This window comes from Delphinapterus leucas, chromosome 2 (assembly GCF_059928025.1).
Source record: "Delphinapterus leucas isolate spDelLeu-1000000601 "Yukka" chromosome 2, BTC_Dleu_Yukka2, whole genome shotgun sequence".
In the NCBI taxonomy this organism is placed as follows: Eukaryota; Metazoa; Chordata; class Mammalia; order Artiodactyla; family Monodontidae; genus Delphinapterus; species Delphinapterus leucas.
Window position 1 is genome coordinate 179,851,077 of NC_143130.1, and position 13,976 is coordinate 179,865,052.

Consider the following 13,976-nt stretch of genomic DNA (forward strand, 5'->3'; position numbering starts at 1 on the left):
GGAGTTTCTCCTGAAGTCTTCTGATCTGTTTTTCACAAAATCAAATGTTGTGTCTTTCATACAGTACTTGATAAGTAAAATTATTAAATAAACAAAATAAACAAAAATATTCTTGGTGAAAAAACTCAGTATGGCTACAAAATAGATTTTATGGCAACAATGACATAACCTAATGCTGGATATTCTGGAGAGATATGCAGTGATGGCCTTGGTCCTATGAACACTCTCAGCTCAGACTGGTAATTCTAACCTCACCAGGGAGTCTGTGGATGTGGTTGAACCCCAGTGTTCCAGAGAAGCACCTGAAGGGCAAGTTTAAAGGAACTGGCCTCCACGTGGCTTTGTTTTAATACACAGTTAAAAGTAGTCTAGGGACCCCCTCAAAAAGCTTGGTAGCTATAATATGACATGGTTATATTATTACTGTAAATTGGCAGATACAGATGGGCTGTTGCCTTCTCCCGGTACTTGTGATTTTTAGGGCTATTTTCCACATGATGCTGTTGCAGTCCTCAGGCGCTCTGAGGTCGAGGGCATGAGCACTGCCTCTGACCAGAAGCTCTTCCTGGCTCCACCGGCATTGGGAGCAACTTTTCCTTTGTTTTCGTAATAGATTTCCCACCAGAGGTCTCACTTCTGTATGTGTGGACCCTGACTCCTCCGTTGCTCCCGCGACGTGTGTGCCGTGAGTGTCGGGGCCTTGAGAAGGGCTTGACGCTTAGCATTCACCAGATACTGGCTGCAAACGATGCCATGTTTGTTCGGGGTATTTGTTATGGTGGTAAACTCGCGGGTCACCCATCCAACCCGAGTTTCCTTGGTGATCCTGTTTTGGCTTTTCCTCTTCCTCTTTCTAGCTTTCTCCTCACCTCTTGGAGGAGCCAGTGATAACCAAGGACATCTATGAAGTCGCTGTCTCCCTCATTCAGATGTTTGATGACTTGGACATGAAGGAGAGTGGGTAAGAGGTGCTCCACGTGGCAGTGTACTTGAATGTATCTGAGAATTAAGAAATCTTTATTCGTTCTGAAGCTTTTTACTGTTTTTATAATAGTAACTGTAGATACTGTTTCAGTAGTCACTGTGTATATTTTAAAATAATGTCAGTATCTTGCAAATTTTTTTACTGGAAACTTCTATTTTAAAGTAGTTAAAATCATGCTAAGAACAGTTTAGGACTGACTGTGTTTAAAGCTAGAAACTGCAGCCTGAAGATAGAATAGTTTTTCCAGACACACAGAAGTCATGTCAGGGCTTCCCTGGTGGCGCGGTGGTCGGGAATCCGCCTGCCATATCAGGGGACATGGGTTCGAGCCCTGGTCCAGGAAGATCTCACATGGCGCGGAGCAACTAAGTCTGTGTGCCACAACTACTGAGCCTGCGCTCTAAAGCCTGCAAGCCACAACTACTGAGCCCATGTGCCACAACTACTGAAGCCCGGGTGCCTGGAGCCCCTGCTCCGCAGCAAGAGAAGCCACCGCAATGAGAAGCCCGTGCACCGCAACGAAGAGTAGCCCCCGCTCACCGCAACTAGAGAAAGCCCACACGCAGCAACGAAGACCCAACACAGGCAAAAATTAATTAATTAATTAATTAATTTAAAAGTAGAAAGATAAAACCAAAAGCTAATAAAAATCTTTAAAAAGAAAAAAAAAAAAGGAAGTCATGTCAGTCAAGTCACTCACAGTCCTAAGGTAAAACTCAAAGGACCACATTAGGAGAAACTGTTGAAAGCCTTTCTTTGCCTTTGTTTCCATTTACTGTGAAGATATATTCCCGATTCTAAGCAGTCTCCCATTGTAATCCAGACGCTTTTTCATTTAGCTGGCTCTTTGAAACCTAGAACATATTTATTTTCCCTTAAGGACAATTTTAGGTTCCAAGTGGTAGTTAGAGTCTTAATTTTCAAAATATTATACCATATTAAGACCTTTTACTGTGCTCATTTTGCTACAGCTCATAAATACCATTTATAATTGGGACAACAAACAGAATATAGATTCCACCTCCTCATAGTAACCAGCACTCGGTTGCTGGGAAAGCTGTTCTCTTATAGGCCCTAGACACACACAGACATGGTATTTCTCTTCTTTTAGTTGTTAGTTGTGTAACGTAAACATACAGAAAGTGTCAAGGTATTCACTGTCTTTAGTTCCTCCTCAAGGTATTCATTGTCTTACATTCCTGGTGAACAGTACCTTGCAGTGAGGTGGCTGTATTCTGTGCCTTCAGAATAGATTTCCTGCCAGACATTTCACTTTTGTGTGTTCGGATTCTGACTCCCCCGTTTCTCCAGTGCCGGGGTCAGGGATGTGCCAGGATCTCCATGTGTCTGGGGCCTTGAGTAGTGCTTGACACATGAGTTGGAAAATCCAAGTTACATGCAGCTCTGTTTTTAAGCTCCCACAATTTTTTTGTTGTTTTTAATATGATCAGTGTGTTTAGCTTTACTCAGATATATATCATTTTATTCATCATTGTTTCATCTTAGACTTTCCTTTACTTTTTCTAATTTCTTAAGTAACTTTATTGAGGTATAATTTACATATATTAAATATACCCTTTTTTATTGTCTTTCAATATTTTACGATATTTTCCCATAATATTCTGGCTTCTCTTATTATGGTGAGAGGTTACCTTTTGGTTCAGCTGTTCCTTGTAGGTAAATCTGCCTTTGCCTGGTTAACTTTCAGCCTCCTTCCTTGTCTTTGTCCTGTGGTTTGACTGCTGTGAATAGGTGTGGCAGTCTTTTCATTGATCTTGCTTGAGGCTCAGTGGACTCAGGGAGTCTGAATGGTGGTGGCTTGGGTGTTGCCCAGCAACCTTTCATCCAGTAGTATCCACTGATGCTCTCTCCTGAGTCATTGGTACATTAGTGAGGTTCTGATTTTATCACTTGTTCTTATTATTCTCTGAGATTGTTCTATAAAGAGGAATTTTCCTTTTATTACCCTGCCTCTTTTCTCCTTATCTCTCTTTCCATGTCACAGTGGACTCGTGGATTTTTTTTTTCCGTTTTAAATAGATTTTATTTTTTAGAGCAGTTTTAGGTTCAAGGCAAAATTGAGCAGAAAGTACAAATAGTTCCTGTGTACCCCCTTTCCTACAGATGCACAGCCTCCCCTCCTATCAAGTCTCCTACCAGAGTAGCACATTTGTTACAATTGACACATCATTATCACTTAGAGACTATAGTTTAGGGTTCACTCTTAACCCTAAAGATTCCTAGAAATCCTCTGTGCTTGACCTGTTCATCCCTTCCTCCTCCATAACCTCTGGCAATCACTGACTTTTTACTGTCTCCATGGTTTTGCCTTTTCCAGAATGTCATAGAGTTGGAATCGTACATATTGCAGCTTTTAGATTGGCTTCTTTCACTTAGAAATAAGCAGTTAAAGTTCCTCCATGTGTTTTCAGGACTTTTTAGTGCTGAATCATATTTTATCATCTGGATGCACCACAGTCTGTTTACCTGTTCACCTACTGAAGGACATCTTGGTTGCTTTCAAGTTTTGGCAATTGTGAATAAAGCCACTATAAATATCCAAGTGCAGGTTTTTGTGTGGATGTAAGTTTTCATTTCATTTGAGTAAATACCAACGAGTGCATTCGTTAGATCATATGGTAAGAGTATGTTTAGTTTTGTAAGAAACTGCGAAATTGTGCTCCAAGGTGGCTGCACCATTTTGCATTCCCACCAGCAATGAACAAGAGTTCCTGTTGCTCCACATCCTCTCCAGCGTTTGGTGCTGTCAGTGTTCTGACAGTTCTAATAGGTATGCAGTGGTATCTTGTTTTAATTTGCATTTCCCTGATGACATATGTTGTGGAGCATCTTTTCATAGGTTTATTTGACATCTGTGTGTCTTATTTGGTGATGTGTCTTTTCAGGGCTTTTGCCCATTTTTTACTTGGATTGTTCATATTCTTATTGTTGAGTTCTAAGAGCATTATATATATATTTAGGATAACAGGTCTTTTTATCATATATGTGTTTTGCAAATGTTTCCTCTTGGTCTGTGGTTTGTCTTCTCATTCTCTTGAGACTCATGGATTTTATTTATTTAAAGTGCCAAAGTTAATCAGTTTTATTTTTTTAACAGTCAGTTGTCCAAAATTTGGCCAGCGGGAGCCTTTGGTAAGTTGGCTCCTGTATTATTTGACGTGACTTCCTTAGTTTTGGGGCATTTATTTGCTTTCTGGCACAAGGTGTTCCAAGCCATTCATCTTGTTCTTTCCCTGCACTAGACCAAGAATCATTTCTCCAAGGAACTGATCCTTGTAGTGAGGAATGTTTTTAGAAAACAGGATTTGGATTCTAAGTGTGCTCATTGCTACTGGGGTGTCTGTCATTGCTTCTAAGTCTTTTCAGTGGCTGTAATTTTATTGAAGTATAGTTGATTTACAATGTTGTGTTAGTTCCAGGTGTACAGCAAAGGGATTCGTGTGTGTGTGTGTATATATATATATATATATATATATATATATATATATATATTCTTTTTCAGATTCTTCTCAATTAAAGGTTATATTCCACTGGAGTAATATTTCATTGTATATATGTACCACATCATCTTTATCTGTTCATCTGTCAGTGGACATTTAGGTTGTTTCCATGTCTTGGCTATTTGAATAGTCTGCTGTGAACATAGGGGTGCATGTATCTTTTTGAGTTATAGTTTTGTCTGGATATATGCCCAGGAGTGGGATTGCTCTATCATATGGTAATTCTATTTTTAGTTATTGAAGGAACCTCCATACTCTTCTCCATAGTGGCTGCATCAACTTACATTCCCATTAACAGCGTAGGAGGGTTCCCTTTTCTCCACACCCTCTCCAGCATTTGTTATTTGTAGACTTTTTAATGATGGCCATTCTGACTGGCGTGAGGTGGTACCTCATTGTAGTTTTGACTTGCATTTCTCTAATAATTAGCAATGTTGAACATTTTTTCATGTGCCTGTTGCCCATCTGTATGTCTTCTTTGGAAAAATGTCTATTTGGAAATGTCTATTTCTGCCCATTTTTTGTTTGTTTTTTGTTGTTGTTGGTAATTTATTTTAACTGTCATACATGAAATGATATTTAAACTCAAATTTAATATTGTTCTTTTCTTAGCTTTTCTTTTATATGTTCGTTACTGAACCAAACTCAGGTCTGCTCACCCATGTGCAGTAAAGCAAGTCTACTGACGCTGGTTGTGGTGAAGAAAAGTGCAGGGTTTATTGCAGGCGCCAAGCAAGGAGTCCAGGCAGCTAATGCTCAAAAAGCCTGAACTCCTTGAAAGCCTTTAAAGGCTTTTAAAGACAGGTTTTTAAAGGTAGGGTGAGGGAGAGTTGTGGGGTGCCTGATCAGCTCGTGGACGCTCGTCTGATTGGTTGTTGATGAGGTAATCGGGAGTCAACATCCTCAGCCTTCTGGTTCCAACTGGTCTGGGGTCTACAGGCTTGTGGTCACCATGCAGTTAACTTCTTCTACCTGGTGGGGGTTTCAGTATCTGCAAAACAGCTCAAAGGATGTGGCTCAGGATAGTACCTATTGCCCTTGAGGAGGAACTAAAGGTCCTTGACTTTGTTTAATGGCTAAACTATTATTATTTTGTCTTGCTTGACTGTTTTCCTTTGTTTCTGCATTTTTTCACTTCTCTGATTAAATTTGCTCTTTGGAACTCTTGGAAGGCCTAGGAGGCTAAAGTTTTTCTACAAATAAGAGGAAGGTGGAGGACATGGTGTGTGTGTGGGGTGGTTTCTGTCCTGGGAAGGCCCCATAGGGTCCTGCTTGATTACATTTTTAGTGCTTTTCTTAAACACCAAAACTTCTGGTTGCTAAAACATTATTTGCTTATTTGTTTTCCCCCATAATATAATAAAAAAATAGTTTAACAAGTAAATAGTGATAGTCCTTCTAAAACTAAACCTGTGAGTGAAGTATAAAACTGCTTTGCTGTTCCTTTTGTTCTTAGAATATATCTCGCTGGATATACAGTCAGAGAGAGCTGTTTTCAAATATTACTTTAAATAATAATTCTCTCTGTTTGGTAACCAGTTTATTTTACACCTAGGTTCATTTGTTTATTAGTTGCCTATTTAAAACATTTTAAAGAACCCTATTTTAATTGATTATTTGCCATAATTTCCTTCCTTCCACTTTTTTGGTTTACTTTGTTACTGTTTTTTAACTATTAAATTGATTGTTATTTTAGTTTCATCCTTTTATTTTATCGATAGAAGTATTTAATCCATGAATTTTTATTTGGTGACTTCTGTGATTGTATCCCATATGTTCTGATATGTAGTGTTTTTGTTATTTTTGAGACAGTCTCAATTTTGGCTTATATTTCCCCTTTGACCCAAGAGAAATTAAATTTTTTTTGATAAAAGGGCCTTTAAGCACTTTTTACTAATAATGTCAAGTTTGATGGAATTGTTATCATAAAATATTATTTGTATTATTTTTGCTTCATGGAACTGAAGTGTTTTTTTTTTTTTCTGTGATCTAGCACATGGTCAGTTGTCATGAATATTCTGCATGCCCTTGAAATGACAATTTTTATTATCAGAGTGAAAAGTTTGACATATGGTCATAAGTTGCACACTATCCATTATGTTGTTAGCTTTTTAAATTTATTTTTTTTTTAGAATTTTTTTTTTGATGTGGACCATGTTTTAAAGTCTTTATTGAATTTGTTACAATACCGCTTCTGCTTTATGTTTTGGTTTTTTGGCCCCAAGGCATGTGGGATCTCAGCTCCCCGACCAGGGATCAAACCAGCACCCCCTGCATTGGAAGGCGAAGTCTTAACCACTGGACCGCCAGGGAGGTCCCTAAATTTATTTTTTGACCCTTGGAATGGTTGTGGAATGAGACTGGTGTGTGAAGCCTCCTCTTATTAGTGTATTTCTGTTTCTCCCTTCATCATGTGTGGTTTCTGCTTTGTGAAGAGGGCTGCTCCAGTCTTTTGCTGCTAGATACTCATAACTGTCACAGTGTCGTGAACTATGGCCTTCTGCATTATACTGTGCCCTTCTTTGCCTTGCTTAATACTGTGGAGTCTGAATTCTACTTTGTCATATATCAAGATTGCAACTCTTGCTTTCTTTTGTTTGTCTTTACCTCTAAAATCGTTGCCATCCATTTGTTTTCATTTTCTGAATTGCTTAGTGTCTAAGTGTGAGTTTTGCATATAGCATAGAGTTGGTTTTGCTTTGTGAGCTACTTGAAAATCTTTTTCTTTTGCTCATTGGCTTCAGCCATCCAGGCTTACTGATGTATATGACTCATGTGTTCAGCCTCAGATATGTCATATTTATTGCATGGTTCTTCCTTTTCTTTTTATGTTTTGAATTTTTTCTTGGTAGTTAGGGATGTTTATACTTTTGTTTTTTTGTTTACCTTTAATACCTTTATATAAGGCCCATATGTTACATAGCCTTCTTATATTTGGGTTTTTTTTCCAATTTTTTTAAACTGACATATAGTTGATTTACAATATTGTGTTCTAGGTATACAGCATATTGATTCAGTTTTATATATGTGTGTGTGTGTGTGTGTGTGTGTGTGTGTGTATGTATATATATACTTTTTCAGGTTCTTTTCCCTTATAGGTTATTACAAAATATTGAGTATAGTTCCTTGTGCTATACAGTAATTCCTTGTTAGTTATCTATTTTTTTTTGAATTTTATTTATTTTTTTATATAGCAGGTTCTTATTAGTCATCCATTTCATACACATCAGTGTACACATGTCCATCCCAATCTCAAGTTCAGCACACGCCCCCGCCCCCCCCCCACTGCTTTCCCCCCTTGGTGTCCATATGTTTGTTCTCTACATCTGTGTCTCTATTTCTGCCCTGCAGACCAGTTCATTGGTACCATTTTTCTAGGTTCCACATATATGTGTTAATATGCCATATTTTTTTTCTCTTTCTGACTTCGCTCTGTATGACAGTCTCTAGATTCATCCACATCTCTACAAAGGACCCAATTTCATTCCTTTTTATGGCTGAGTAATATTCCATTGTATATATGTACCACATCTTTATCCACTCGTCTGTCAATGGGCATTTAGGTTGCTTCCGTGACCTGACTATTGTAAATAGTGCTGCAGTGAACATTGGGGTGCATGTGTCTTTTTGAATTGTGGTTTTCTCTGGGTATATGCCCAGTAGTGGGATTGCTGGGTCATATGGTAATTCTGTTTTTAGTTTTTGAAGGAACCACCATACTGTTCTCTGTAGTGGCTGTATCAATTTACATTCCCACCAACAGTGCAAGAGAATTCCCTTTTCTCCACACCCTCTCCAGCATTCGTTGTTTGTAGATTTTCTGATGATGCCCATTCTAACTGGTGTGAGGTGATACCTGATTGTAGTTTTGATTTGCATGTCTCTAATAATTACTGATTTTAAACAGCTTTTCATGTGTTCCTCGGCCATCTGTATGTCCTCTTTGGAGAAATGTCTATTTAGGTCTTCTGCCCATTTTTTGATTGGGTTGTTTGTTTTTTTTAATATTGAGCTGCATGAGCTGTTTGTATATTTTGGAGATTAATCCCTTGATTTGTTTGCAAATATTTTTTCCCATTCTGAGGGTTGTCTTTTCATCTTGTTTGTAGTTTCCTATGCTTTGCAAAAGCTTTGGAGTTTCATTAGATCCCATTTGTTTATTTTATTTAATTTATTTATTATTTTTTTTTGCGGTATGCGGGCCTCTCACTGCTGTGGCCTCTTCCGTTGCAGAGCACAGGCTCCAGATGCGCAGGCTCAGCGGCCATGGCTCACGGGCCCAGCCGCTTCGCGGCATGTGGGATCTTCCCAGACTGGGGCACGAACCCATGTCCCCTGCATCGGCAGGTGGACTCTCAACCACTGCACCACCAGGGAAGCCCCCATTTGTTTATTTTTGTTTTTATTTCCATTACTCTAAGAGGTGGATCAAAAAAGATCTTGCTGTGATTTATGTCAAAGAGTGTTCTTCCTATGTTTTCCTCTAAGAGTTTTATAGTGTCCAGTCTTACATTTAGGTCTCTAATCCATTTTGAGTTTATTTTTGTGTATGGTGTTAGGGAGTGTTCTAATTTCATTCTTTTATTATGTAGCTGTCCAGTTTTCCCAGCACCACTTACTGTCTTCTCTCCATTGTATATCCTTGCCTTCTTTGTCATAGATTAGTTGACCGTAGGTGCGTGGGTTTATCTCTGTGCTTTCTATCCTGTTCCATTGATCTATATTTCTGCTTTTGTGCCAGTACCATATTGTCTTGATTACTGTAGCTTTGTAGTATAGTCTCAAGTCAGGGATTCTGATTCCTCCAGCTCTGTTTTTTTCCCTCAAGACTGCTTTGACTATTCGGGGTCTTTTGTGTCTCCATACAAATTTTAAGATTTTTTGTTCTAGTTCTGTAAAAAATTGCCAATGGTAATTTGATAGGGATTGCATTGAATCTGTGGATTGCTTTGGGTAGTATAGTCATTTTCACAATATTGATTCTTCCAATCCAAGAACATGGTATATCTCTCCATCCGTTGGTATCATCTTTAATTTCTTTCAACAGAGTCTTATAGTTTTCTGCATACAGGTCTTTTTTCTCCCTAGGTTGGTTTATTCCTAGGTATTTTACTCTTTGTTGCAGTGGTAAATGAGAGTGTTTCCTTAATCTCTTTCTGATCTTTCATTGTTAGTGTATAGGAATGCAAGAGATTTCTGTGCCTTAATTTTGTATCCTGCAACTTTACCAAATTCACTGATTAGCTCTAGTAGTTTTCTGTGGCATCTTTAGGATTCTCTGCATATAGTATCATGTCATCTGCAGACAGTGCCAGTTTTACTTCTTTTCCAATTTGTATTCCTTTTATATCTTTTTCTTCTCTGATTGCTGTGGCTAGGACTTCCAAAACTGTGTTGAATAATAGTGATGAGAGTGGACATCCTTGTCTTGTTCCTGATCTTAGAGGAAATGCTTTCAGTTTTTCACCATTGAGAATGATGTTCGCTGTGGGTTTGAGATATATGGCCTTTATTATGTTGAGGTAGGTTCCCTCTATGCCCACTTTCTGGAGAGTTTTTATCATAAATGGGTGTTGAATTTTGTCAAAAGCTTTTTCTGCATCTGTTGAGATGATCATATGGTTTTTCTTCTTCAGTTTGTGAATATGGTGTATCACATTGATTGATATGTGTATATTGAAGAATCCTTGCATCCCTGGGATAAATCCCACTTGATCATGGTGTATGATCCTTTTAATTGTTGTTGGATTCTGTTTGCTAGTATTTTGTTGAGGATTTTTGCATCTAAATTCATCAGTGATATTGGTCTGTAATTTTCTTTTTTTGTAGTATCTTTCTCTGGTTTTGGTATCAGGCTGAAAGGGGCCTCATAGAATGAGTTTGGGAGTGTTCCTTCCTCTGCAATTTTTTGGAAGAGTTTGAGAAGGATGGGTGTTAGCTCTTCTTTAAATGTTTGATAGAATTCACCTGTGAAGCCATCTGGTCCTGGGCTTTTGTTTGTTGGAAGATTTTTTTTTTTTTTGTGGTACGCGGGCCTCTCACTGTTGTGGTCTCTCCCGTTGCGGAGCACAGGCTCCAGACGTGCAGGCTCAGCGGCCATGGCTCCCGGGCCCAGCCGCTCCGCGGCACATGGGATCTTCCCACACCGAGGCACAAACCCGTGTCCCCTGCATCGGCAGGTGGACTTTCAACCACTGCGCCACCAGGGAAGCCCGGCAGGCGGACTCTCAACCACTGCGCCACCAGGGAAGCCCTTGTTGGAAGATTTTTAATCTTCAATTAAATCTTCAGTTTCAATTTCATTACTTGTGATTGGTCTGTTCATATTTTCTGTTTCTTCCTGATTCAGTCTTGGAGGTTATACCTTTGTAAGAATTTGTCCATTTCTTCCAGATTGTCCATTTTATTGGCATAGAGTTACTTGTAGTAGTCTCTTAGGATGCTTTGTATTTCTGCAGTGTCTGTTGTAACTTCTCCTTTTTCATTTCTAATTTTATTGATTTGAGTCCTCTCTGTCTTTTTCTTTTTTAAAAAATTTATTTATTATTTATTTTTGGCTGTGTTGGGTCTTCATTTCTGTGCGAGGGCTTTCTTGAGTTGCGGCAAGCGGGGGCCACTCTTCATCGCCATGCGCGGGCCTCTCACTATCGTGGCCTCTCTTGTTGCGGAGCACAGGCTCCGTAGTTGTGGCTCACGGGCCAAGTTGCTCCGCGGCATGTGGGATCTTCCCAGACCAGGGCTCGAACCTGTGTCCCCTGCATTGGCAGGCAGATTCTCAACCACTGCACCACCAGGGAAACCCTGTCTTTTTCTTGATGAGTCTGGCTAATGGTTTATCAACTTTGTTTATCTTCTCAAAGAACCAGCTTTTAGTTTTATTGACCTTTGCTATTGTTTTCTTTGTTTCTATTTCATTTATTTCTGCTCTGATCTTTATGATTTCTTTCTTCTGCTAACTTTGGGTTTTGTTTGTTCTTCTTTCTGTAGTTCGTTTAGGTGTAAGGTTAGGTTGTTTATTTGAGATTTTTCTTGCTTCTTGAGGTAGGCTTGTATAGCTATAAACTTCCCTCTTTGAATTGCTTTTGCTGCATCCCATAGGTTTTGGACCGTCATGTTTTAATTACCATTTGTCTCTAGGTAATTTTTGATTTCCTCTTTGATTTCTTCAGTGATCTCTTGGTAATTTAGTAACGTATTGTTTAGCCTCCATGTGTTTGTGTTTTTTATGTTTTTTTCCCCCTGTAATTGATTTCTTAATCTCATAGTGTTGTGGTCAGAAAAGATGCTTGATATGATTTCAATTTTCTTAAAGTTACTGAGGCTTGATTTGTGACCCAAGATGTGATCTATCCTGGAGAATGTTCTGTGTGCACTTGAGAAGAAAGTGTAATCTGCTGTTTTTGGATGGAATGTCCTATAAATATCAATTAAATCTATCTGGTCTATTGTGTCATTTAAAGTTTGTGTGTCCTTATTAATTTTCCGTTTGGATGATCTGTCCATTGGTGTAAGTGAGGTGTTAAAGTCCCCCACTATTATTGTGTTACTGTCAGTTTCCTCTTTTATAGGTGTTAGCAGTTGCCTTATGCATTGAGATGCTCCTATGTTGGGTGCATATATATTTATAATTGTTATATCTTCTTCTTGGATTGATCCCTTGATCATTATGTAGTGTCCTTCCTTGTCTCTTGTAACATTCTTTATTATAAAGTCTATTTCATCTGATATGAGTGTTGCTACTCCAGCTTTCTTTTGATTTCCATTTGCATGGAATATCTTTTTCCATCCCCTCACTTGCAGTCTGTATGTGTCCCTAGGTCTGAAGTGGGTCTCTTGTAGACAGCGTATATATGGGTCTTGTTTTTGTATCCATTCAGCGAGCCTGTGTCTTTTGGTTGGAGCATTTAATCCATTCACGTTTAAGGTAGTTATCGATATGTATGTTCCTATTATCATTTTCGTAATTGTTTTGGGTTTGTTTTTTTAGGTCCTTTTCTTCTCTTGTGTTTCCCACTTAGAGAAGTTCCTTTAGCATTTTTTGTAGAACTGGTTTGGTGTTGCTGAATTCTCTTAGCTTTTGCTTGTCTGTAAAACTTTTGATTTCTCCATCGAATCTGAATGAGATCCTTGCTGGGTAGAGTAATCTTGGTTGTAGGTTCTTCCCTTTTATCACTTTAAGTATATCATGCCACTCCCTTCTGGCTTGTAGAGTTTCTGCTGAGAAATCAGCTGTTAACCTTATGTTAACCTTATGGGAGTTCCCTTGTATGTTATTTGTCATTCTTCCCTTGCTGCTTTCAGTAATTTTTCTTTGTCTTCAGTTTTGCCAGTTTGATTACTATGTGTCCTGGCGTGTTTCTCCTTGTGTTTATCTGGTATGGGACTCTCTGCACTTCCTGGACTTGGGTGGCTATTTCCTTTCCCATGTTAGGGAAGTTTTTGACTATAATCTCTTGAAATATTTTCTCTGGTCCTTTCTCTCTCTCTTCTCCTTCTGGGACCCCTATAATGCGAATGTTGTTGCACTTAATGTTGTCCCAGAGGTTTCTTAGGCTGTCTTCATTTCTTTTCATTCTTTTTTCTTTACTCTGTTCTGCAGCAGTGAATTCCACCATTTTGTCTTCCAGGTCACTTATCCATTCTTCTGCCTCAGTTATTCTGCTATTGATTCCTTCTAGTGTATTTTTCATTTCAGTTATTGTGTTGTTCATCTCTGTTTGTTTGTTCTTTAATTCTTCTAGGTCTTTGTTAAATATTTCTTGCATCTTCTTGATCTTTGCCTCCGTTCTTTTTCCAAGGTCCTGGATCATCTTCACTCTCATTATTCTGAATTCTTTTTCTGGAAGGTTGCTTATCTCCACTTCATTTTGTCTTTTTTCTGGGGTTTTAAGTTGTTCCTTCATCTGGTACCTAGCCCTCTGCCTTTTCATCTTGTCTCTCTTTCTGTGAACGCGGTTTTTGTTCCACAGGCTGTAGGATTGTAGTTCTTCTTGCTTCCACTGTCTAGCCTCTGGTGGATCTGGTTATCTGTTTTATACATAGTAGTGGGTATGTGTTAATCCCAAACTCCTTATTTATCCCTCCCCCAACCTTTCCCCTTTGGTAACCATAAATTTATTTTCTATGTCTGTGGGTCTATTTCTGTTTTGTGAATAAGTTCACTTATATCTTTTTTTTTTTTTTTTTTTAGATTCCACATATAAGCAGTATCATATGGTATTTGTCTTTCTCTGTCTGGCTTACTTCACTTAGTATGATAATCTCTAGGTCCATCCATGCTGCTGCAAATGGCATTATTTCATTCTTTTTATGGCTGAGTTGTATTCCATTGTATATGTACATGCACCACATCTTTCTTATCCATTAATCTGTCCATGGACATGTTGGTTGCTTCCATGTCTCAGCTATTATAAACAGTGCTGCTCTGAACTTAGGGGTACATTGTATCTTTTTGACTTATAGTTTTCTCC

At 38.6% G+C, this 13,976-nt stretch overlaps 1 protein-coding gene across 1 annotated transcript in view; it reads left to right on the forward strand.

Annotated features, from left to right (window-relative positions):
• Positions 1 to 13,976, forward strand: part of TDRD9 (tudor domain containing 9) — a 124,565-nt gene that overhangs the window by 47,974 nt on the left and 62,615 nt on the right. The window contains exon 8 of the mRNA XM_089908266.1: positions 858 to 961. Within this exon, the coding sequence (XP_089764392.1) occupies positions 858 to 961 (104 nt within the window). The remainder of the gene's footprint in view (positions 1 to 857; positions 962 to 13,976) is intronic.